Genomic DNA, 27,735 nt, shown 5'->3' on the forward strand with positions numbered 1-27,735 from the left:
CACCACCTGATGATGCCGACAAGCCCCTCTCCGCCACTTGTAGTTTTATTTTAGATCTGGAAATATAGATCTAAAAAAAAGGCTAGTTTCAGATCTGAGAAAATAGATTTCTAAATAAATAAATAAATAAATTCCCTCAACATCTCAGTCCTCGAGCTGATGAGAGGTCCCTCGTCGAGTCAGTCCTAGAATTGATGCGAGGAAGCGTGTTTATCTCACTTTGATGAGATATATCACTTTCTGTTCTTGTTTCTTTCGTGATACAAGAATATAGCGATTGACTTGGGTTTTGTGCAAAACAAAAGCCAGTTCTCTCTTGGGTTGATATCACTTCCTTGACTCCTTTTCCGAATTGGAGAACTAATCGGATCTATATGTCTGCTTGATTTGTTGATCTGCTTACTTTAACATCTGTCTCAACGAGGGTTTCGATTGTATTCGTCTGTTTCATGATGACTAGTTTGGCTGAGAACAAGATTGCAGACCCGCTGATCCAAACAAAAGTTTCAGAGATCTTTGTTGGAAAGATTACAGATCGGAAGTTAGATGGCAACAACTACCTACAGTGGAAGAGAGTTGTTGAAATCTACGTGACTAGTCGAGGCAAGACCAGTCATTTGTTGTCCGACCCTCCTAATCCACCGACAGATGTTTGGACATTGGAGGATAATATTCTCCTTCATCAGATTCTTACTACCATGGAACCAAAAGTACAGAACATTGTTTTGCATTGCAATACTGTCAAGGAACTATGGACTTTTCTTCAATCTCTCTATGGCGGAAGCAGCAACATCACCAGAGCTTATGAGGTGATTCAGGCACTATTTCGAAAGAAACAGGATGGCACATCCTTTGATGACTACTATGGAGAGTTCAACCGTCTCGCTGAGGAACTTCAACAAATTTTTCCAATCACTTCTGACGTCCAACAAATGCAGAATCAATGGAACCGCTTGATGGTACTCACATATTTGGGTGGCCTTGATTCAGTTTATTCCTCAGCCAGGCCCCAGATTATGGGTAGTTCTGCTGTAAGCTCACTTTCAAAAACCTATCATTTTCTTAAAAGCTCTATTCCAGCAGCACCTTCAGCTCCTTTACCCACCTCAGACAGATCAGCCCTAACCACTCAGGGCATGTCTCCATCTGGTCGTAGTGGACACTTTGCTGGCCGTGGTAGAGGCTGTGGGTATTCAGAGATCAGAGGTGGCCACGGTGGCAACCGAGGTCACAAAGGACGACGAGGAGGTTTCCTCTAAGGAAATCCATCCGAGAATACTTCTATGACTTGTAATTACTGTCATCAACCTGGTCATACTAAATACACCTGCCCGGAACTTAAAAAAAAAGGCAAAAAGTGGTGCCTATATGACTTCTCAGGACACATCTACTGAAACCGAACAACCATCTACATCTGTTCTTCGTGATGAACAACTTCAACGTCAATTTGAGTAGTTCTAGCTATTTCAGCAATACCAGAATTCACAGACACAATCTTCCTCTTTCTCAGCTACTCTTGCGCGGGCAGGTATATCTTCTCTCACATCGTCTTCGTCTAAACCTTGTATTATTGATTCAGGAGCTACTGATCATATGACTGGAAACCGTAATATTTTGTCATCTTTCTCTAATGCTTCTAACCATGTCATTCTAGTTGATGGATCACGCACAGCAGTTAAGGGCATTGGCAAGGCCATTCCTACTTCTAACCTTCCTTTGTCATCTGTTTTCTATCTGCCTAGTTTTCCTTATAATCTTTTATCTGTTAGTCAAATTACAAAATGTTTAAACTTTACTGTGACATTCTTTCCTACTCATCGTTTATTTCAGGATCTTGTAACGAGGAAGACGATTGGCACAGGACGTGAGCAAAACGGTTTGTATGAGCTAGAGTTGGCTTCTGATCATGTGGCTTATACCAGTACTTTATCTGCACTTGATTACCACTGTCGGTTTGGTCATCCATCTCTACCTGTTCTCAAAATGATTATGCCCTCTTTAAGTAGTATTTCCACCTTAGATTGTGATGCCCTCTTTAAGTAGTATTTCCACCTTAGATTGTGATGCCCTCTTTAAGTAGTATTTCCACCTTAGATTGTGAGTCATGTCAGTTGGGAAAACACCATCGTGTGTCGTTTCCTAATCGAGTCAATAACCGAGCTACTAAGCCATTAGATTTGGTACATTCTAATGTTTGGGGTTCATGTTTAATAAATTCAAAAATGGGATTTAAATATTTTGTTAGCTTTGTGGATAATTTTTCACATGTTACATGGATTTATCTTTTGAAATCTCGTTCTGAAGTGTTTTCTATTTTTAAAATATTTTATTCAGAAATCACGACTCAATTTAACACTCAAATTAAAACCTTACGCTCAGATAACGCAAAAGAATATTTAGAAACCTCATTTGCCAATTTTATTGCCGATCATGGTATTTTACATCAATCATCTTGCATTTATACTCCCCAACAAAATAGGGTGGCTAAACGCAAGAATAGACATCTTCTTGATACTGCTCGATCCTTATTATTTCATAGACATGTTCCCAAAGAATTTTGGAGGGAAGCTGTTTTAACTGCCTGTTATCTAATTAATCAAATGTCATCTTCTGTTTTACACAATAAGATTCCCTACGGTATCTTATATTCCACTTCTGACATATTCCTTTTACCCCCAAAGATTTTTGGTTCACTATGCTTTGTTCATACCCACAGCCCTACGAAAACTAAATTTGATCCTCGCTCTATCAAAGGCATTTTTCTTGGCTATTCTCGAACTCAAAAAGGTTACAAATGTTTCTGTCCTTCTCTCAACCGCTATCTAATCTCTGCCGATGTTACATTCTTTGAACACCTACCTGGTCATTCCTCATCTCTCCCTTCATCTATTGCTGACTACGACTACTTACTCCTACAAGATACCTTCATACCCAATTGTATTGTGCCGCTATTGAACGATACTGGTAAGAACCCACTACGATTTCAGGAACCATTACAGGTCTATACACGTTGCCTCACTCATGCTCCTGTGCCACCGTCAACCTTGGAAACAAGTCCTCCTGTGCTTAGCTCTACTCATCCTGCTCCTACTCCTGCTTCAGATATGGATCTCCCTATTGCCCTTTGTAAGGGTAAACAGTCTTGTACTACTCATCCAGTCTCCAATTGTGTTTTTTACTCTAATCTTTCTTCTTCCTTTCGAACATTTATTTCTTCCCTGGGCTCATATTCGGTTCCCAGAAATGTGTCAGAAGCTCTATCTATTCCAGGTTGGACTCAGGCAATGCAGGAGGAAATGACTGTCCTTACTGAAAATAAGACATGGGAGTTGGTTACTCTACCACCTGGAAAAACATCAGTTGGCTGCAAATGGGTGTATACTATTAAGCTTAATCCGGATGGCTCTCTTGCTAGATTAAAAACTCGGTTGGTGGCCAAGGGTTTCTCCCAGGTCTATGGCTTGGACTATGTGGATACCTTCTCGCCCGTGGCAAAAATGACTTCTCTTCGCATTTTCATTTCTTTAGCTGCAAACTATCACTGGCCTATTCATCAGCTAGATATTAAAAACGTTTTTCTTCATGGAATTTTGGAAGAAGTCTATATGGAGCAACCACCAGGATTTGTTGCTCAGGGGGAGTCTATGAAAGTCTGCAGACTAAAGAAATCACTATATGGTCTGAAGCAATCTCCCGTGCCTGGTTCGGTCGTTTTGCCTCCGTCCTTCGAAAGTTTGGTCTCAATCGTGCAGAAAAAGATCATTCTATCTTCTGGCGAATGCATGATGGAAAAATGATATTACTAGTTGTGTACGTGGATGATATTGTGATCACAGGAGATGATGCATAAGGTATTGATAGCCTGAAGAAATATCTGCAAACACATTTTCAAACTAAGGACCTAGGTTCTCTAAGTACTTTCTAGGCATAGAAGTGGTCAGATCAAAGAAAGGTATTTTTCTGTCACAAAGAAACTACGTACTTGATTTTCTATCAGAAGCTGGAATGTTGGGATGTAAGAGTATTAACTCTTCAATGGATGTGAACACAAAACTGCTACCAGATCAGGGGGAGCTCCTTGAAGATGTAGGGAGGTACAGGAGATTAGTTGAAAAATTAAACTACTTAACGGTAACCAAACCGGACATCACTTTTTCAGTCAGTGTAGTAAGCCAATTTCTATCAACACCAAGAACTACTCACTTTGATGTCGTAATGCGGTTTTCAGTCAGTGTAGTAAGCCAATTTCTATCAACACCAAGAACTACTCACTTTGATGTCGTAATGCGGATTTTGAGATATTTAAAGAAAGCTCCAGGAAAAGGACTTCTCTACACAGATCAGAGACACACAAGGGTGGCAGGTTTTTCTGATGCAGATTGGGCAGGGTGTCCTTTCGATAGAAGATCGACCACATGTTATTGTGTATTTCTTGGAGGGAACCTTATATCATGGAAGAGTAAGAAACAAAGTATAATATCTCGTTCGAATGCGGAATCGGAGTATAGGGCCATGGCCAATGTAACATTAGAGATGATATGGATCAGGGATTTACTGACTGAAATTAAACTCCCTCCTGAGTGTCTTATGAGCTTATATGGAGACAATAAGACGACAATCCATATTGCTGAGAATCTCGTGTTTCATGAGAGAACCAAACATATTGAAGTTGATTGCCATATAATTTGTGAAAAACTCATGGAGAAGGTCATTGAAGCAAAACATGTGTCAACAGGACACCAGTTAGCTGATATTTTCACCAAACCACTAGGTAGAACACGAGTGGATTTTATTTGTGACAAACTGGGTATGTATGATGTATACACTCCAGTTTGAGGGGGGTGTTAAGAGTACTTTGGGTTTAGTACTTTGGGTTTAGTCTCTCTTTGGTTTAGTCCCACATCGGTTAAGGACTTACTTGTATCATTGTGTTAATATAAATAGATGGGGAGAGGCTACTAAGTAGCGATCTTCTTTTTCTCTAATTCCTCTCTGTACAAAACAACAACTATTAATTTTTTTGGTCCCCCAAAATTCTTGGGTCTGCCATTGTCAAGTGACAAAAGTACAAACTCAAAATTAAACAATGCAAAATGCATTTTGCTTCATGTTTTTTTTATCACTATTGCCTCCCACAGAGAAGACCTCCACCACATTAATCACCAATGAAAACAAATCATGCAAACTCATAATTGTGGCATAAAGCGAATCCCAACATGTATCTGCTGGCCTGGGCGTTTCAAGTTTGCTTCTTGATTCAAATCTCTTCCCGTCTTGGTTTCACCTCTACAAATACCATCGATTACATTTTCAAGTTGCTTCTCTCGAAGAATATCTTAACACTTGCGTGAGCCTTAGACAACATTTTTTTATCCATGCAATATGTTCAAAAAACTCATAAAGTAAATCATGTTTCTTTGCAACTCCTACGGGTACCAATTGAAGTTGATGAGCAAACCAATGAACATTGAAAACTAATTTACTCTCCGCTAATATCAATGTATTAAGATCATTGAATTCTCCTTGCATATTGCTACCTCCATCATAACCTTGTCCACATATATGTGACAAGCTCAACCCATGTGTGTCAAAAACGGACATAATGGCAGCTTTTAATGTCACCACCTTAGTATACGTAACATGGACAACTATAATAAAGCACATAATGATGCTCCTAGTTTTGTCTAAATAACGTAAAGCAATAGTCATTTGTACTTAAGTTGATAAATCACGAGACTCGTTAACTAATAAAGCAAACAAGTCATTAATATCTGCAATTTTTGTTTTTTATTGTTAAATAGGAACAAGCATTGATCACATCTTTCTGCATATTTGATGATGTGTATGTTGTTGTCTGGAGCATTCGTCAATACAACTTTTTAAAGTTGTATTAATATCTTCTCTACATGTGGTCACATATTGTAGAAGTTCAAGAAACCATCCTTTGTATAAGGATTTTTCTGATTAATCGTGGCCAGGAAAAGAACTTTCTTGATATAAGTGAAACATGATTCTTCTAACCGTCATTCTCAAGCGAAGGCGATAGTCAATCTTTTCTTATTGAGAAGCTGTGTATGAACACTATTGTCGTCTCCAACATATTTTCACGATCCCTCATTTTTCCAATTATAGTACCCCGTACCAACAAAATGATCACCACCTCCCTTTTGTTGATGTGGTGATTTAAACAAATAACAATACAATAAAAATAAGTATATTTACATTCACTATATTCCAACCAATCTCCGTACCCAATGAGTCGCTCTTGCAAAAATATCGATATCTATCCAAAAAGACACGAGTAGGATAGTTTGCAAATACGGATTGACAATGACCCTTAAGTAAAAATGCTCTTTGAATATTTTCTAATTGTTTAAAATCAGTAACAATTAAATGAATATTAGGTCTTAGTCTGAGATCCGCCAAAAATTCATACTTATCCACGTTTTCCACCATTGGTGAAGGTGATGGTCGTAGCGGCGGCGCGCCGTAACAATGATGGTCGCGATTCACTCTCACCACCAGTAGTAAAAGCTGGTTAAGCTTTTTTTTAATAAATCATTCCATAATTGAGATAATCTTACCCTCAGCGGTAGGATACTCGATTTCTTTTACCCAAATCGTTCCACGACAGAAATAAGGTAAAACATATAGATTTCAAAAACCTTTAAATACATATTATAATAAATGATACAATTCATACATATATTTATGGTTCTTTTAGAAATTTTTTCTCAATTCTCACATTGCTTTGGTGACATATACTAAGATGATGCTTTATTTGATATTGTTTAGGAATTGGGAATTAGAGATTTGATGAATGAATGATCATGTCTTCATTGCGATGGACATCATACATTTAAACTTCAGCTTTATTAGGACTTGAAAGAGTTTGAGACTATTGAATGATGATGTTCGAGATAAACAAATCATTGAAATCAAACCCTAAAAGACTAAAACCTAAACAAATCCAAAGAGGGAAAATTATACAAGTGAAAAAAGGGGAAATTTTCTAGAAATTCCAAATCCTAAAATTCTACACAAATCAAAATTGAGAAAATTAAAAAGATCGATTAGGAGGAAAGATTTAAAGTTAAAAAACTCAACGGGATTGCAGGATGAAATGATCACTGCAGGTAGAGGAAACACAAGCCAGGAGGGAGAGCTTGATATCGGCAATCATATTCCTAAGAAAAAGTAGAAAAATCCTTAGCTTCATGAGTTCCTCCTATTCGCGACAAGAAACTCACAAGTTTCTCTTTTAGCAAAAAATACTTTACACTTTAGCCCCCATCATCTTAAATTTTGCAGATAATAACTAATACCCCCTCTCTTTTTTATTGGCAACGTAGGGCCAGAGCCTCCTAGCCCCCATGTCAGTTCGCCTTAGGTTTCATTAAACCATCCCGAACATATTGTTGCATGTCGATAACAATAACGATAAAAAAACCAGAGAAATAATCACAGAGACAAGGATTAGATGTGGTTCAGCAATCAATGCAATTATCCACCAGATCAAGATTCCACTACTTATCAAAGGATTGCAATCAATCTCTCAAACCCTTCTCTCCCCTTCTTGCTATCTATCTCCTTGATACTAATCATAATAGGCGGCTAAAGATACACATTTATAATAATTTTTGTCAATTTTTATTTGGGAACTTGGGCAGTTGGGTGTTATTCTATAGGCATCCAATTTTGGCTCCTAGTGATATGTATTCTCCATGTAAATCAGGCCCCACAAACAACATGGATCAACATATATAACTATTATCTGAAGGTGTGTCACATCAGCAGCACAGTAGCCAAGAGTATGGAGGGACACACCAACCCTTCTTCACTCAAGCAGAAAGTAGCAATCTATACCTATAAAGAGGGAATCAAGCTTATGTGAAGGCCTTCTGTTTCAGGTATGGGTTTCATAGAATCATTAAAATTTGATCCGTATCATTTTTTAGTTTCCTTCCTAACAAAGTTGATCCTTTAACTACTAATGCCAACACTTCAGAAAGGCTGGCTACAGAAAACAAAACTTGTCTACGCTGAAACCTTGCTCGAAACTTAAGAAGCAGAGGAAAGCTAACTATTTGAATTAGCATCACAAATAACAGCGCAAAAGTGCATTTAGCGCCGACATTAACCTGAGCCAATAATTCCTTTCAGTTATTTAGGAAAACTTCATACCTGAGGTACTTGAAATTTTGATCGAAAAGAAAAATACAGTGTGAAACCTAGATAATCTGACAAAATCAGATTTGCAGAACATAAACTCAAAAAACATATCCACCAGAAAGTATAAGTTGTTCTTCTGGTGATATTTGTACCTTAAACAGTCTTCAATATTACCTTGTAATATTTATTATTCACTAAAGTTTTAATCTAGAGTTACAAGCCTTCTTTTTGTCTTCACTAATATGCTATAAGCAAAGTGTGAGCTAAATATAATTAGAAAAATAAGCAATAGTTTAAATTGGTGTACTTAGATATCAGGATAAATATTAAATACGTAAAGTGCATATGTTTAGTGGAAATATAGAAAATATAAGGAAAAAGTATCCGTTCATGTTTACCTGCAAGTAAATCCACACCGCAACTTTGTGAGGCATCAGCCAGAAATACAATGCCAGATTAAGTGAATTTGAAGATGAATCAACTCTTTTGGCACTTAAAATAGCAGTAAAATAATTTCCCAACGTTGGATGTTGAATTGAAATTGCAAGAAATAAATTTTCTCCTGGTTCATCAGCATGGAGGTTCCAGTTCCCCAGCATGTCCTGTATTACTTGCAAATTAAACAGAAATATAAGACAATGAAATTAATTTTTATTACAAGTAAAACACATAATTGAAAGCAACATAAATATTGGGAGTTAGAGCTTCTATGCTAATAAGGTCTCAGTAGCTTATTTGACTTGTGTCATGCACAGAGCTGGATGATCTCATGCATGAGAAAAAAAGCAATTTGACATAGAGCTTTTTCCTCTTTGAGTTATAAAATGGTCACATACTAGTCTGGAGGTTAGCAATTACTTAGTCTGAATAGTTTGAGAATGAAAAGAAAACAAGAAGGAATGGAAAGATAATATTTCTAATCAATGATTTTTAAGAAATAAACTCGTTCAAGACAAAGCATCAACATCATTACTAATTTTTTTGAACTCTATCTCACAGCCCTCAGTGAATCTCCCCAATGACTGTGTGCCAGAAAAGTCTATTATAGTTGAACAAACTCACATCTTTCAGAGAGGTAAATATTATGCAGTTATGTTTGCTTGAGTGCAAGTACAAGGATCACTAACCTCCTTGGAAGTTCTCTTGCAGAGCTTTGCAATGGTATCAAAGCAAGGTTTGCTCCTAGGACCTGAAGGCCTTGTGTCAAAAGAAAGATCGAATTTGTTTAAAATTTTAGTGAATGCATTTCGTAGGTACCTACCAAGCCTCCTTTCTTTGACTCTACATGCCATTTGCTTCTCAAATAGAAAATGCAATGCGATAACCACCAAAGAAGATGGACAAGAAACGCCTCATGAAGATTATCAAAGAAGCTGAGCCTGTATTGTGAAGAGCAGGCACATGCTGGAGCTCCTCCTTTGAGTATCCTAGTGGTTATCAGCCATTTTAGTGCACCTCTTCCATATTTTTTGCACAGAAATCAAAATGGAGATTGTATGCTAATTTTTTAAGGGGTTTTTGCCTATTAACCCAAAGTTTTACCCCCAATTATTTATAAGCCCGCCAACTTCCAAAAAACACCCTCAAACACAAAACACCAAATTCTAAATTTTTAAACCCAAGTATCTACAATTACAACATGTATTCATATAGTATGTACTAATGTTTTAAAAAACGCATTACTTTACATGAGCTCGCTGTTATAAAACCCAAGGATAAAACTCATATGCAATTTAACCCTATGTTTTTTTTAAAACGCGTTAAAATGCGTTCCAATCCTAACACAAAATAGCCCACATTAGATCCCTAAGATTCATGGTCACGTGGATTCGTCCATTTTTTCTGTGGATCTCATCTTATCTCTTTATTTCTCTCATATTCTAGTCCCGTCACCCGCACCCTCTGTATCGCCACCTCCACAAAATAAAAACCTAGGCGGACCTCTCTCCCTCAAGCCTCGATGTCGACCTCTCTCCCTCCAGCCACAACGATGATGAATTGAGTCTCGATGTTGACCTCTCCCTCCAGCCACGAAGACAACAAACCAACCCTTGACATCGTTCTCTCCGCCACAACGATGAAGAACTGACCCTCGACGAACAACCTTGACAATCATCTCCTTCGGTGATGACGAACCCTTGATGATCATCATCTCCTTTGACGACGATGAACAGCCTACACTTCCTTCAACGGCGGAGACAAAACAACACGGCCTAAACCACCTCCCATTCCCTCCCCCCTGAAACCCTTCGATGACGATGAACACCCTGCAACTCCGACCTCTGCAACTCCTCAAACTCTAGTCATAATCCTCTCTCTCTGCTGCTCGTCTAGCCCTCTTCTTTCCTACAACGAATTGAGGTATAATTTTTAATTTACAGTCATTATAAAGTTAACTAAAGCTCATTTTCAGTTTCTGCTTAGATTTTAATTGATTAATTAGGCTTAATTTTGTGAAATTCAGTTTGCAATTTACAGTGTGCAATCAATCTACATGCCAAATTTACCGTTTCATAATCAAGCTTGGTTTTGGTTGATGTTGTGAATTTAAATTAAGAATTAGGATATTGATTTGTATTGTAAATTGGTAATTTGATTTTTATGTTTGTTTTCTATTTGTGCAGTAGTATAGGATTTTTATTTAGGCAATGTTTAAGAGTTTGGATCCTGTGAGAGAGCTTGCTATTACGAAGGAGGGGGAACCGCAACAACATCCCTATTGCAAGTATTGTAATCATCAGATCATGGCGGGTGTGACACAGTTTAAGCATCACTTAGCCGGGACAAAGAAAGGTGTGAAGAAATGCGAGAAAGTTTTGGAAACGGTGAAGTATTTTGTGGATGTTCTAAAAGGAGCGGAAGTTGTAAAAGAAAAGGCGGCATTGATTGACTCAATTGGAAGGATGGATGACGACTCAATTCAACAAGAGATTGAGAGCTTCGAGGTACAAAGCGGGCATGGTAGCAGTAGTCAGGTCCAATAGTCTAGAACATTTGGTTCATTGGACCAATTTGTTAATAGTCTAGAACATTTGGGTCATTGGACCAATTTGTTAATATTCGGGACCATCAAAAGACGATAGAAAGCAAATCAAAAAAGAAGAAAGGGATGTGGTGGTAGAGAAGATTGGCCAACTTATCCTTGCTAACGGGTTGCCTTTCAACATATTGAGCAGCTCGCATTGAAAGGAGATGGCGAGGTCTATTGGGACATTCAGTTCCGGAATGAAACTTCCTACTCCAGTACTCCTTTAAGATAAGACGCGGATGCTTAAGAAAGAAGTGGAGAATATAGATTCTATAAAGGCAAAACATAAAAATGCTTGGGAAAAGTATGATTGCACTCTTATGTCTTATGAATGGTTGGGCAGGAAGAGTAGAAGTTTGATTAACTTGCTCGTGAACTCACCGGAGAAGACTTTTTTTACAAGTACATTAAGGCGCCGGCGGCTTTTAAGAACGGGGAATATTTTTTTGAGTGCATTGATCAAATGGTGGAGATTGAGGAGAAGATTGATCAAATGGTGGAGATTTGGGAAAAGATGTTCTCCAAGTCATCACTGATAATCATGCATCCTACATCCTAGCTAGGAAGTAGCCAATGGAGAAGAGGAAGTCACTTTATTAGTCACTGTGTGCAACACATTGCATTAACCTTATGTTGGAGGACATCTTGAAAATTAGGATGCACCACGACATTCTTGAATATGCAAAAGGATTAATACAATTCATCTACAACCATTGTTGGGTCTTGAGCTTGATGAGAAAGTATACGAGCCAGGAGTTATTGAGACATGGTATTACTCGCTTGCCTCTTGACACTACAGAAGTTGTATCCCTTAAAAGAACATTTGAGGACCATGTTCTCTTCTGAAGAGTTTCAAAGAAGCACTTGGACGAAGAAGTCAAAAGGAGTGAACGCAAAGGACAAGGTTCTTTACACTAGAGACGAATTCTACGTATTCAATATCGTAGCACTAAGAGCGTTAATTCTCTTAGCACAGCGTCACATGCGGAACAGACTTAAACAATCTGCATGCTAGCCTGACTCAAACGGTAGTCGGTAAAGGCTTGTCAAATCCGTTGATGGCTGAGGATTTGCCAAAAATTCTATAACTGCGAGTCATTGATGCATCAACTCCACTAGTTGGTCTCGTAACTTGAGCACCCAACAAATTCAGGACAAAATCCACACATGCAGATGAATCAGCTTTAACAGTTGGTCCTGCAGCCCCGACACTTGGGACCACCGTGCTCCAATACCTTAAGAGCCTAAACTGCGTATACTCCAGCAAACATACGAGTATAAACTGTGTTAATGGCTATCCGTAAACCCTAGGGTCAACGCCGGTCAACGCGTAACCCTAGGTCAACGCCAGTCAGCGCGTTGCGACTTCACCACCAAACTTTCGCTAGCTCATGTCCTACAGGAAGTGGATTTGGATGTAAAACCTTCTATGCTATATTTATACAAAATGATGGACAATGCAAAGGAGAAGATTGCGGATGTATGTAGTGGAAAGAAGAGACCGTACATGCCATATTAGAAGCTAAATGGTTCTAGAAGGACGAATGTGTTGCATCAATCTATCCTTGCGCTCCTTACTATCTTAATCCCAAATTATTCTATGGGGATAGATTTACTAAGGATTTGGTGGTGAAGAAAGGACTTTGTGTGTGCATGAGTCGCATGATCCCCGACGAAGATGAGAGAGCATTAGCTGATTATGAGCTAGATGCTTATATGAAAAAATAGGAGAATTCGGAACATCCATGGCTCAAAAGACCATTAGTAATCGTATTTTAGGTATTAATTTGCTAATTAGTTAATTTTTATTCTATAATGACGGTGGTTTCTTATGTTGATTTTCAATCTTTGAATGTATACCTTCTTGATGGGAGAGGTTTGGGGATTAAACTCCGAATCTAAAGTGATTTGCAGTTTGTATTCTCTCCCTCACTACTAGTGCATCTGGATGCGAGCGCAATTGGAGCACTTTGAGCAAGTAATTTCAATTCTAAAATTCAACTAGTATCTCTTATCTCAAAAGCTTATAAGTTGTTATTTTTTGATGAAGGTTCACTCAAAAAAGAGATGTCATTTGGAGCAAGAGCGTCTTAGTTCTCTTAGTTATGTTATGTACAATATCAAGCTAAGAGAGAGAAATATGCGGAGGAAGGCGCGAAAGATGGATGTGATTTTGTTAGATGAGGTATCTTCCGATGATGAATGGATAGTCGAGGAGGAGCCTTGTCTTCCGAACGATCCGAACTGGCTAGATGGTGATGTCAAGGATAGGGAGCAAGTCAATGTTGCTGCAATTAATAGTCTAGCTACTGCGGAAGAAGACAATAAAGATGCTCCAACAGCAAAGAGAAAAAGAGTTAATGGTTCTTGTATGCTTTCTAGGCGCTTTCAATGTTATGTTTATTTTCATGAATACTCGAATTTTGTATTGAAATTATTTCTACGGTATCCTCTACACAAAAAGAAAAAGGGATTGCTACAGAAGATGAAGTGGATCTCAAAGATGCAAATTACTTTCTAGATGAGGATGACTTGGTTATTTTTTGCAAGATGAATCTAGATGATGGAGTTATTTTGTAGGATTTATTAAAGCTTGAGAGTTGGAAGTGTTTGGTTTTGTTGGAAATTTTAAACTTTTTTTTATTGCTTTAAACTTGATAACTTTGATCTGTATAATTGCAAATTATCAAACTTTGAGAGGGCTAAAAAGAAAATTAAAAGTTTTTACAATTTTATAGAAAACGCTAGGCAGTCTAAGCGTTGGACCCGACACCTAGAACCTAGGCGCCTAGGTGGAAACCTAGGCGAGGCCCAGGCATTTTTCTTTTTTTTTTAGTTTTTAATTATCGTTATTGATAATAAGTGTCAATGTTATAAAAAGTTAACACGCTAGACTGGCACGTAGGTAGATTTTTTAAGTGGTGGTGGATGATGTTTTGTTGAAGGTCAGGAGAGGTAGAGGTGTTCATAGTTAGTGTTTGAAGGAGGTTGGAGGATGAGCTGTAATAGAGGAAATCATGATTAATGTCTAAATGGTGCAAACTATGTAGGTAAACCACGCTCCCATAGGCACTCCCAAAATCTAGGCAGGCAGCCTAGGAAACACCTAGGCGCTAGGTAGGCGACCAAGTTACCTTCTAAGCCTAGGCGTAAGTCTAGGCAGGCTAGGCAGAGACTTCTTAAAACATTTGAGTTTTGACATGTGTATTCTCCTTTATAAGTAGTATTAATTATAAGATGAATATAGAAACTTAGAATATCATAATTTTGAATGTTCAAAGTCTACCTCTTTACAACATATCATAGCTCTTTCCAAATAAAATATAGCTCTTTTATTCATAGTATAGTTCTATATAACAATTTTATAGCTCTTTATGAATAAAGTATAGCTCCTTATAAGTTCTCTGTCATTTCAAAAATGAAATTAAACATTTGCACTCTATTTGAAAAGAAATGTCTGAGGACAATAAACAAAAAGCAGCATGTGTTTAGATCCAAATATATGAAAAATATAGAAGCTTATAATATCCTAATTTCGACTAATCAAAGTATAGCTCTTTACCACATATTATAGCTCTTAATGAACAAAATATAACTTTTATTCAAAATATAGCTCCTTATAGCAATTTTATACTTATTTTTGAGCAAAGTATAGCTCTTTAAGAGCTCTTTTAATCCCCCCACCCCACACCCCCCACCCCACAAAAAAAGTTAAATGTTTAGGCTCTATTTGAAAGGAAATATTTGAGGATAATAAACAAAAGCGTAATACATATTTAGATATAACTATAAAAGAATATGGAAGCTTTGAAGTCCTAATTTCAAACCAAAGTGTAGCTCTTTTGTTCAAAGTGTAGCTCCTTATAGCAATTCTATAGCTCTTTTTGAATAAAGTATACCTTTTTATAAGTTCTGCCACAACATGAAAGAAGTCAAATGTTTCGACTATACTTGCACAGTAATGTCTGAGGATGGAAGGAATGGTAGAAGGGGATACTTTTGGGTGGCATGATACTTGGTTGGAAATGGATTTTGATGCTTGATTAAAATTGAAACAGATGTTTTGTTCATTCAGTCATTTTGTCGAACATATTGTGGATGTTAGACGGAAAATGGCATAGTCTTAGAGGGAGGGAGTGTGTGGGTTGAATAGGAGAAAAACGATAGTGGAGTGGTTGAGGGGGAGCCCTAGGGTGATGATAGGTTGAAGGGGAGATGGAAGATACTAGTGGATGTTGATTTGGGTGTCGGATTTAGAAAGATAGAGGAAGAAGATGAGGTTATATTTGTGATTTTAATCTTTCTTAAGGTATATATCATATAAATACACTAAATACACACAGTTAGGTTTGAAAATAAGTCATCGTGATATTTTGGATTTAAGGGTGTTTTTGGAAGTAGTTGGGTATAAAAATAAGGAGAATTTTTTACAAAAAGACCCTTTTTGAAATTTTGTTATCAAAATCGACCTATTTTTGATATAATTAGCAAAATCAAACTCTTTTTGGTCAAAAAAAAGGTCGATTTTAAAAAAAATGAAGCTTTAAAATACACGGGATTACTAGTCATGTGTATTTAATGGTGCCTAATTACACTCTAATGAAGTTTAATTAATCTCGTGTATTATTTAAAGTTTAATTAGCATGTGATTAGCCAACACTAATTACACAGGACTACTAATCCCGTATAGTTTAAAAACTATATTTTGCAAAATCGAAAAAAAGGTCGATTTTGCGAATTAAATCCACAAAAGGTCGATTTTGCTAATAAAGTTTCAAAAACAGTCTTTTTTTTAAAAAAAATCCCTAAAAATAAATAGGGTTAAAACTTAGAGTTTAAAGATAAAAACCCCTTTTTTATACAAACTCACTCATAGTTTGGATCTCTACAAGTTTTTCTTTTGTATATCATTAACGTGCAATTTCATACGTACTTATATTCTTTCATATGTACTTAGATTCTTATGGATGGGCACACTATAGGCGTCAAAAATTGCCTATAGGTTCCCGAACACAGCTCAAGACAATGAGAGGGCGAATGACGTCATTGTCTAAGTTAGGAAAGATCATCTGAGGGCTAGCTGAAGCAAAATGAAGCAAGGAAAACACAAAGAATGACAACTCAAAGAGACTATAGTTTCCGAGATAGTGTCAACTGCCTCGGAAATGCGAGACATTGTTGGTGTCTCGGAAATGCGAAAAACTATTGGTGTCTCGGAAATGGTGAGGCGGTATGACGTCCTTTTTGACGGTTTTCTTGGACTTCGTGAGACTCACGTGGCTTCATAACTGCTTGGGATCATCCATAAACATAGGAAGACCGTACAAACTGAAGACACTTAAAATCCCCGAAAATCACGGTTTTTAACAGATTGAACGTCGGTTACAAAACTGCCTGGAACGACCCATTTGTCCGTGACAGTGGACAGTGTCTCAGAAATAGGAATTGTCGATTACAAGTTGTTTCAACTTCTTATCTTCAGAAACGGTTCCCAATGGCTATAAATACTTCCCCTACACCCTTGTGCACGGAGGAGAGCAAATTGGCAGCAGAGAATTAGCATTTTGGCCAAGTTTGGAGAGAGACTTGCACCGTTTTCAAGGAATCCTCAAAGCCTTCGGTGTTTCCTCGAGATCTAAGTTTTGACTTGATCTTGAGAAGAGTGTTTATCTTACCTCGCTAAGATATTCACTTCAGTTTTTGTTTCCACGTCGAAACATCAACTTTAAGTCTTCTTCACGATCAACTTGGATCGTTAAATCGGTGGTCCACAGATTTAACGCATCCCTGACATAGACAAAGATCTCACGCAAGCAGAGACTGCTAAACAAGAGTTTCTACGTGTGTTTCTAGGAGATCTCATTTGTTTGTTTTCATTTGTGTAAAGAAGTATTATAAAAAGGCTCACTTTTTGAATCTGTAATTCGATAAACGAGTTATAATGGATTCCACAATAAAAAGATTTTTAACACAAACACGCTGGCGACCACAGTGGGAGCCAACAGTCTCAGCATCGAAGCTGTCGTGTCGCAACCGATCAAGATCCCGGTTGATTCCACGGTAGAGTATGAGTTCGACCAAGCCAAGTTTGAGAAGTATATCTCCTCATCCTCATCAAGGTCTTACTCTTCCCGTAAGTGCAGGAAGATCTCGTCTTCGAAGAAGGTGTTTCAGTCTTCAACTCCAGTGAAGGCCACAAGTGACGACTCTCGCCCAACCATTGCTGAGGCTTCCCCTCACAACAATACTCCGGCTATCAACAAAGTCGGAAGCTCTGCTCGTAACGACTTCTCCCCAGTTAAGGAGTTGTTCAACCAAAGTTCGCCAACTCTGACGAAGAGGGCTCGTCAGAGACAACGCAACGTCTGGCTCGTCAATTCGCAAAGGTCTTGGAATCAATGGATGGAGTGCGCTATCACGCAGACTTAGAGTCAAGGAAGCGTCAAGCAACTAAATTACTTCAGCAACATGTCACTGACATTTCCTTTAAGCCATCACCTGAGGAATGTGTTCTTGTCAAAAGGACTCGTTCGACGAAGAAGGAACGCATCCAGAAACGTCGCGCACGTGTCGCACACGCTCGTGCTCTTGTGAGAAGAGTGCAAGAATCAAAGAAGAAAGATATGGCCGGAAAACCGCCAAAATCCAGCAAAGTTTGGAATCTAAAGTCCGAACTTATGCGAAATCAAAGTCTGGAGACGACAAAAACTGCCCCCTTTGGCCGAGACAGTTTATACTGTCTCGCCCAAAGGACCGTTGTCCGAGACAGTTTATGCTGTCTCGCCCAAATTTCCTTCATTCGAGACACCCACAATTGTTTCGCACAAAGTTCCTTCATCAAAGATACTCCCAGCTGTCTCGCCTAAAGAGAATCCTCCGCGGCCACTTCTTTGCCTCCGTCGACATCCGTTCCAAGCCCGTCTTCCACGGTTGCTTCCCTCATGCCTCCAGTGAAGCCTTGGGTCAGTCCTGACCTCTCAAAGTTTAAAATCATGGTTGCAGATCACTTTGGTCCTTTGCACGAAGATCGAGGCAAAGCTCCAGTAAAAGAACGTTTAGGTCCGGTGAATAAAACCCAAAACCCAAGTAGTTCCTCAGCCAGGGGGTCGTATGCGTCCTCCCGTGAAGCCAACTGCTACTCAAAGGTGTCTTGTTGCCTCCAAACCAACTGAGACACCTCGATGTACCTGTTCATGTAAGGTGCACAATAAAGACAAGGAGGCCTCCCCTCTTGGGAGAATTCTTGTCACCTCTAGCCTAGAGGTTCATATCGAAGCCCAGGAGCCTGTTGAGGTTCCACACCCACAAAGGGGTAGTTCTAAACGTGTGACACCTGAGGATGCCAATAAGGCTTTGCATCCCCAGAAGAAGACGTGTCCGTCAAAAGACAACGTTATACCTGGGAAGTCACACCAACCAGCGATAGGTTGCTCCTGTCATCATGCTAATGAGTTGTACTATCAGGCTGGGAGTGTAAACGAGAGACAAACTCTCATTGTTCATGTGAGAGGCTTATTAGAGCAGTATTATCAGAGTGTAGTTGCTCCAAGACCGCTCCACAAAGGGTCTCGGTATTCCAAAGGCTTTCCATCAAAGTGTCAAAGCCCATATCAAGACGCTTCCGTAAGAAAAGATCAGCCGAATTTCTAGAAGTCACCATCAATATGGCTAATAAAGGAAAGTCAAAACGACGCTCGACCAACTCCAGCCCCGACTCTTATCCGGGGATATCCCAGCGTATAACTCGGCTCCAAATAGGAACAATCAGAGTAGGGATTATTAGAGGATGCATAAAGGAATATCCTCAGATGATGAAGTATCGGGCGTTTGCTCCGTAATCACTTCAGACGAAACAATGTCTAGCATGCGACTAATCCGCGAGGCATTCACCATCACTCCTGATCAGCTAGCTCAAATGCTTCAAGAAGCTCTGGCTAAGCAGCAAGAAGAAATTCGAGCTGAAATAAAGATGGAGATGAAATTAGCCATGCAGCAGATGAGAGAGTTGCAGACTCAGTTTCATCAACAACCTGAGCCAAGTCAGAGAGCTGAATCTAGTCGTCGTGCTCAAAACAACGCAGATGATAGCGACGCAGATGTGGATGAACACATTCTTCCTAACCATAATATTAGGGGTGATCTGGTTGATCCTCCTCAACGTCCCCCAAAAAAAAATGAGGATGAAGATAATAAAATAATGGAAGAGCTTGAGGATAATGTCAACACCTTAATATCGACTCAAAGGTGAAAAAGACTGGTATCTCGTGCCCATACCCGAGGAAGTGGGTGTTTATTCCATACCCGCCGAAGTTCAGTTTGATCAATTTCACGTCATTCGACGGGAAAAGCTCGCCAACTCAATACTTGATCTACTTCAAGTCTCACTTGAGTATGATTTCTGATAATAAGCCCTTGATCGTACAGTCATTCGTAAGCACCCTTCGCAGGGCCGCCTTCGATTGGTATCGACGTCTCAAGCCAGGAAGCATTAATAATTGGGATGACATGGAAAATCTCTTCCTCGGTAACTTCTTCGACGATAACATTAAGGTATCAATCGGAACTCTTCTAAACAAGAACCAGAAGAGCGGAGTCAGACGACAACTTCGTTAAGCGCTTCTGAAATAAAGTGATGAATTGTCGGGATCCGGTCACGGAGGAGTTCATCCTCCAAACTTGCCATAACAATCTTTCTTTGGATGTGTTGGAAGCCATAGGGGTGGCACCATCCAAAACCTATAAAGAGCTGAAGGTACACAGAGAACAAGTTGAACGCTTTCTCAAAAAAAAAACTGAAAGAAGTCAACCGATAGCACCTACAACTGTTGTGAACGCCAACCAAACGTCACAACAGCAACTCCGGAGGCAACAGAGAACTCCCGATCTGAGGTCCCAGAAAGAGTATTCTTTCAAAAATGATGAAGTTACATCTATCTTTAAGTACCTCCTCGCCAACAACAAAATCAAGCTGTCACCTATTGCGAATCAGGAGGAAGCTAACAAGACTTCGGACCCAAAATACCGTGCATATCACAGGAGGGTTCAACATCCCACCAAGAACTATTTTGCCCTTAAAGACAGTATTCAAGTCTTGGTTGACGTCGGTATCATACGACAAAACAAGCCAAATGAGAACGGTGAAAACTCCAATGAGTATACGAGTATAAACTGTTTCTCCCAAACTCCAATGAGTATACGAGTATAAACTGTTTCTCCCAGACTCCGATGAGTACACGAGTATAAACTGCTTCTCCATGTTCCTCCGACGGGTATACGAGGTTAAACTGCTTCTCTTATTTTTAACAATGGGAAGTTCCTGGAGAATATTACACAATGTTCTTAAGGATAACCCAACATGGTTGAAAATAATGTGTTCCTCATTGAACTCAGTTTTGCCAAAAAAGCTGGGGGTCGATACAAAGTTCGAGATACAAATTCAGAAACCGAGACCTGATTTCGTGGCAGCGTTGCCCACCAATGGGAAGTTCCTGAAAAATATTACGCATGGTATTCTTAAGGATAACCCGAGATCAGCTGATTATTCAAGATGAAGACCAATCATCTGAATAATTTATTTTTAATCATGATAAAAAAATAATGATTAAGAACCTCCTACTATGGCTATTTAATCATTTCTAAGATGATTAAAACTCTCTCACTATGACTTTCTGAGCACTCTTTCGTCGAGATGAGATACAATGATTTTATCGGGTAAATCATCCCTCACGAAACTCCTATGGTGTAATTGTGAAGTGTTTGATGATTCACGATCCTCCACCAGAAAACCCCTCACTTATCAAATTAACTGGCGGTGGGTTCACTAAAATTCTTCATGGTCAAAACCCTTCAAACTCCCACTGTGTCTAAACCTTTAACACTCCCACTGTTGAAATCCTGACACGACACTAAAAATTTTAATCTACTGATTCCTAGCGATTATCGAACCCCCTTCGTGTCAAGATCTTACCATTTAACACCGAAAACCCCCACTAAGTGATTTGTACAAGTCAACATTCATACTGTTATTTGTACCTCTACTACCACTGTTTTTTAGTTAAACCTTCCTACAGTTAGGATCAAAGCTAAAATCCCCTCTCGATTCCTTCCGTGAATGATATGTCCACTTTCAAATCAAGCGATCTAAACTTCCTATAATTAGGATCGTCTTAAACCTCCCACTTGGTTAAATCTTCCCATAGTTAGGATCAAAACTGAAATTCTCTCTCGATAAACGAGAAATCAACCTTCAAATTGGATAATCAAACATTCCGACAGCTAGTATTATCCGAATCTTTTTTGATTCTCGAATTAGAAATCCCACTTTGAGTTTCTTTTGTAGTAAGAGATAGAATATAAAATTTTTCTCTCCAGCAACGGGTTCGTTTTTACCCCAATAAAAGATAAAGCATGGTTCATCTTTGTCCCAAGAGAAGACAAAACATGGTTCGTCTTTACCCCAAGAGAAGACAAAACGGGTTCGTCTTTGCTCCAAGAGAAGACAAAACAGCGTTCGTATTTGCCCAAAGAAAAGACAAAACAAGGTTCGTCTTTGCCCCAAGAGAAGACACAATTTTCTCAACACCAAAATCCATGTCTTTTCATACATGAGGGACTTTATCTCGATCCCTTAATAGATATAAGTCTACATCTCACACACGTTGGGTGGTCCGTTCCCGTAAAAACGATAAAATCTACGTATTCAATATCGTTGCCAGTGATCGTTATTAAATTAATGGCCTCTGAATCCATGTCTTTCACGCATGGGGGATTTTATCTCGGTCCCTTATTAGAGATAATTCTACATCTAACACATGTTACCGGGTGATCCGTTCCCGTAAAAACGATAAAACCTACGTATTCGATATCGTAGCCAGTGATTATTATTAAATTAATAATATCTGAATCCATGCTTTTTATGCATAGGGTACGTTATCTCGATCCCTTATTAGAGATAAACTTACATCTAACACATGAAGCCTATATATTCAATATTATAGCCTAAAGTCTAAGAGAGTTTATTTTTTTAGCACAACGTTAATGGGTGAGGGTGCTAAAAATCCGTTGATGGGTGAGGGTTTGCTAAAAATCCTATAATAAGCATCTTGCGATGACGGATTCGCTCTTCTAGCTCGGAGAGCTTCTCTTCACAAAGCTTGTACAAGCTTCATCTCCAATCAGCTTTAATAGTTATTGACGTACCAACTTTATTAGTTGGTCTCATGACTCGAACATCTTAAGATGTTCAGTAGCCTTTAAAATTGTAGTCGTATCATCATCTATAGTTGATCCTACAAAAATCAAATCTCGCACAAAAAACTCAACCTAGTGAGCATCTGATGCATTCTCAGCTTGTTCTTCCCACACTCCGATGAGTATACGAGTATAAACTACATCTCTTTGAACCTCCGACGGGTATTTGAGGTTAAACTAATTTCCAAAACTCCGATGAGTATACGCACTGTTTTAAAAAAACTCTGCCTAATCCGCTTAGGCGTACGCCTAGGCTTAGGCGGTACCTAGGTCGCCTAACTAGCGCCTAACGTCTAGGCGGTATTTAGAATGCCCACCTAGATTTTACGAGCGTTTAGGGAAACATTATCTGCTTACGTGGATTGCACCCTGTAGGCATTGATTGTGATTTTATGTGTCGTAGCCTACACGTCCTCCAAACTCCATTAACCTCCAAATATGAACACCTCCACTACATCCTCCGGTCTTCAGCAAAATCTCATCGACCACCACTTAAATGAAGAAAAAAACGCAATCATTAGTTTTCTTCTTTTACTTCTTAGGTCACCAGCCTTGAGAGTTCAGATCAGAAAACTCAACATCTCGCACAAAAATCAAATCTCGCACAAAAAACTCAACCTAGTGAGCATCTGATGCATTCTCAGCTTGTTCTTCCCACACTCCGATGAGTATACGAGTATAAACTACATCTCTTTGAACCTCCGACGGGTATTTGAGGTTAAACTAATTTCCAAAACTCCGATGAGTATACGCACTGTTTTAAAAAAACTCTGCCTAATCCGCTTAGGCGTACGCCTAGGCTTAGGCGGTACCTAGGTCGCCTAACTAGCGCCTAACGTCTAGGCGGTATTTAGAATGCCCACCTAGATTTTACGAGCGTTTAGGGAAACATTATCTGCTTACGTGGATTGCACCCTGTAGGCATTGATTGTGATTTTATGTGTCGTAGCCTACACGTCCTCCAAACTCCATTAACCTCCAAATATGAACACCTCCACTACATCCTCCGGTCTTCAGCAAAATCTCATCGACCACCACTTAAATGAAGAAAAAAACGCTCAGAAACCGCTTAAGCGCCCGCCTAGGCGACTAAGCGCTGGGCGCCAAGTCTGACGCCTAGAAGCGCCCAGCGTTTAATGTAACATTGAGTATACGAGTATAAACTGATTCTCCAAACTCTAACGTCTTAAGAAGATTCCAGTTAACGCACGAGTATAAATTGTGTTCGCGCGTCACAACGAAGGTCAACGAAGGTCAACGCATCAACAATTTCGTCAGAATCAGGCTCAGGATAATTTTCAGGTCAAAGAATTATTCCGAAGAGTTTAATCGCAATCCAGATGCAAACTCCCGACAAAGATCAGTTTAACGTCAACTCAACAACATGAGTTAGTTCAGACATCAACATATCAGATTCAGTTCCTAATTTCAACAATGGTAAAGCGATAAACACAACACCAGAAGTATTTCAGAATACTCAACAAAATACTGAGAAAAGCTGAAAGCCGAAGAAGCCAAAGAATTGAAACCATTCACAGGTCCTTTTCACGCAATCTCCTCGACAAAATACTGGTAGGATTGAAAACAAGTCTATCTTGTTCAAAGTGTTCCAGACTCCTCGATAAAATATTGAGGCTGAAAACTTTGAAGGGGGTATCTGTAGGCGTCAAAAATTACATATATGTTCCTAAACACAGCTCAAGATAAAGAGAGGGCGAAGGACGTCATTGTCTAAGTCAGGAAAGATCATCATAGGGCTAGCTGAAGCAAAAGGAAACAAGGAAAACACAAAGAATGATAACTCAAAGAGACTATAGTTTTCGAGACAGTGTCAATTGTCTCGAAAATGCGAGACACTGTTGGTGTCTCGGAAATGCGAAACACTGTTGGTGTCTCAAAAATGATGAGGCAGTATGACGTCCCTTTTGACGGTTTTCTTGGACTTCGTGCGATCCACATGGCTTCATAATTGCTTAGGATCATCCATAAATATGGAAAAACCGTTATAAACTGAAGAGACTCAAAATCCTCAGAAATCACGGTATTTAACAGATTGAACGTCAATTACAAAACTACCTGGAACGACCCCTTTGTCCGAGACAGTGGACATTGTCTCCCAAATAGGAATTATCGATTACGAGTTGTTTCAACTTCTTATCTTCAGAAACGGTTCCCAGGGGCTATAAATACTTCCCCTACACCCTTGTTCACAGGGGAGAGCAAATTAACAACAGAGAATTAGAATTTTGGCGAACTTTGGAGAGAGACTTGCACCGTTTTCAAGGAATCTGCAAAACCTTCGGTGTTTCCTCGAGATCTAAGCTTTGACTTGATCTTGAGAAGAGTGTTTATCTTACCTCGCTAAGATATTCACTTCAGTTCTTGTTTCCACGTCAAAACATCAACTTTAAACCTTCTTCACGATCAACTTGGATTGTTGAATCGGTGGTCCATGGAGTAACGCATCCCTAACATAGACAAAGATCTCTCGTAAGCAGAGGCTGCTAAACAAGAGTTTATGCATGTGTTTATAGGAGATCTCATTTATTTGTTTTCATTTGTTTAAAGAAGTCTTATAAAAAGGCTCACTTTTTGAATCTGTAATTCGATAAACGAGTTGTAATGGTCGTAAGCAGAGGCTGCTAAACAAGAGTTTATGCATGTGTTTATAGGAGATCTCATTTATTTGTTTTCATTTGTTTAAAGAAGTCTTATAAAAAGGCTCACTTTTTGAATCTGTAATTCGATAAACGAGTTGTAATGGATTCCACAATGAAAAAGATTTCCGATGCAAACACACAGATAGGAACACTTCTTAACAAAGTCATACTTTTCCTGGTCTCTAGATCTTGTAAACACTGAACAGGTTAATTCAAAAACTAAGTTTGCCCCCATTATAATCTTTTTTCCCTTCATCTGACTACAAAGCTTTACCCTTCTTCGAAGAAGTTTATAAATTTCACATCCAGGTGTTGTTGTTGACATCAAACTATTTGCTACCTACTAAAAAGAGGCATACTATCTGACTTAGTCTGTTGTTTTGGACTCAAACCCACGTCCAAAACCTCTCCTCTCTTCGATTCAATCTCCACTTCTTCTTCTTTCACCATTTCTCGTATTACTACTCCCAATCTTTCTAACTGCAGCAACTTTCTCTCCCTACCCAAAAAAGCTGACCCAACCCTCTCTCACACATAAAAATCTCTTTTGCAGAAGTCATAAGAAAGCACGTTCCGTGAAAAGAGATCCAACTCTATTAGCTCATGAGCGATCATGTAAGCCATTTGATCCCTTGTACAGAGAGATAGGTAAAACCCCCCCCCCCCCAGTGGAAATCTGACCCAAAAAAAGGAAATAGAGTTTCGGATGTTTAGAATATTTAATATAAAGTCTACTGGCTGAAAATTGGGGTTGACTATTTTCAGGTTCCTTTTAGCTTTATTTGAATTAAAAGTTATGAACACAATCCTAATTGCAATTATTCCAAAGTAGAAATTCATAGCGTGAGCACAGAAAAGTACAAATTAAGTTTGTTAAAAAAGGCTACATAGTAGAAATAAATACAACAAAAGAGTTCATTCAATCAAAAATCATTAGTTTTCTTCTTTTACTTCTTAGGTCACCAGCCTTGAGAGTTCAGATCAGAAAACTCAACATGAATCAGTGTGCGAAAACCACACCAACAGTTTGAGGGATGTGGAGTGAAGTAGGTAGTATTGGACAGGATGGTGTTTATTTCACTATGAAAAAAACAAAAGAGGTTGTGGGGAGTGAAATTAAGGTGGGACAAAATAATAACTTGACAGCCCTAATTATTTCCATACCATGATTTTAGAATATAACAAAATAAGTAATATAAGGACGGAAATCAAGTGAGCATCATATTAGTAAGGACTCATAGACAAATATGATATTTTGGTGGTTAATCCAAATAGGAAATTTGTTTATGGTCTATATCCTAAAACCCCCAACAAATTATTGGGAAATGAGAAAAGTACACAAAATTCCTGATTAGAAGTGTGACAATATATCAAGTGGGAAAATTTTGTTTCCATATAACAGTTTCTCACTCAGTAGTGGGATGGATAAAAGCAAGAAAGAAAGGTTTGCTGAGACACTAGAATACTATTTGGATTTTAATGCACTACCTGAGTATATCAAGGTTATTAAGATTTTGCATTACCCGATGACATCCAAGGTTCATGAGATTATCAACAAATTGCTAGGGCATCTGATTTGACTGCTTTTGGAAATTTGGAAGACACTAACCTTAGTGGTGTAAAGGATAAATTATGGGAGTAGAATTTGTCTTAGGACACAAAGGTGATTGACCTGCAAAGCACAATGAACTACTGGAATCCAACTTTATTCTCCTGATAGAGAAAAAATTCACATAGCGAGTGGACTTTTTTTATCTAGCTTAACCAAAAAAATAGTTAGCAAACAGTACTTTCTCGTTTGATTCATATAAATCCACACACTACCAATTTAGCAATTCAGTATCAAAACGTGAATATTTAGCTAAATCACAATAGTTTGTTTACTTCTGCTTTACTATCGAAAAGCATCACAAAATTTATATTTCTTCGATCATTAATACATTTCATAAACCCCTACTTAACTAGTTTTTAAATTCTTGGACTAAAAATTTGCAGCCATAGTTAAGAGATTACCATGAATGGGCTAACATGCAAGGGTTTGGCCACCAAATCTGAACCCGGCCTGAACCCGAACCTCACTCTCTCCCCCCAAGGCGTGTTTGTCACCTGAAATCAGCACTATATAGGGCTAGCTGAAGCAAAAGGAAACAAGGAAAACACAAAGAATGATAACTCAAAGAGACTATAGTTTTCGAGACAGTGTCAATTGTCTCGAAAATGCGAGACACTGTTGGTGTCTCGGAAATGCGAAACACTGTTGGTGTCTCAAAAATGATGAGGCAGTATGACGTCCCTTTTGACGGTTTTCTTGGACTTCGTGCGATCCACATGGCTTCATAATTGCTTAGGATCATCCATAAATATGGAAAAACCGTTATAAACTGAAGAGACTCAAAATCCTCAGAAATCACGGTATTTAACAGATTGAACGTCAATTACAAAACTACCTGGAACGACCCCTTTGTCCGAGACAGTGGACATTGTCTCCCAAATAGGAATTATCGATTACGAGTTGTTTCAACTTCTTATCTTCAGAAACGGTTCCCAGGGGCTATAAATACTTCCCCTACACCCTTGTTCACAGGGGAGAGCAAATTAACAACAGAGAATTAGAATTTTGGCGAA

At 38.8% G+C, this 27,735-nt stretch overlaps 1 protein-coding gene across 7 annotated transcripts in view; it reads right to left on the reverse strand.

The window, feature by feature from the left end:
* The window catches only part of LOC109850049, a 36,146-nt gene extending 8,923 nt beyond the window's left edge, over positions 1–27,223 (reverse strand). For 3 of the 7 annotated variants that reach the window (XM_020419953.1, XM_020419952.1, XM_020419955.1), the window contains exons 1-4: positions 27,124–27,223; positions 9,430–9,599; positions 9,300–9,361; positions 8,571–8,774 (exon numbers count right to left, since the gene is read on the reverse strand). In XM_020419953.1, coding sequence (XP_020275542.1) covers positions 8,571–8,774; positions 9,300–9,361; positions 9,430–9,599; positions 27,124–27,140 — 453 coding nt within the window. In that variant the 5' untranslated portion in view covers positions 27,141–27,223. Of the gene's footprint in view, positions 1–8,570; positions 8,783–9,299; positions 9,362–9,429; positions 9,600–27,123 lie in introns of all 7 variants that reach the window. The other 4 variants (XM_020419954.1, XM_020419958.1, XM_020419956.1 and 1 more) reach the window with 4 other exon arrangements.

Source organism: Asparagus officinalis, chromosome 7 (assembly GCF_001876935.1).
Source record: "Asparagus officinalis chromosome 7, Aspof.V1, whole genome shotgun sequence".
NCBI classification, from domain to species: domain Eukaryota; kingdom Viridiplantae; phylum Streptophyta; class Magnoliopsida; order Asparagales; family Asparagaceae; genus Asparagus; species Asparagus officinalis.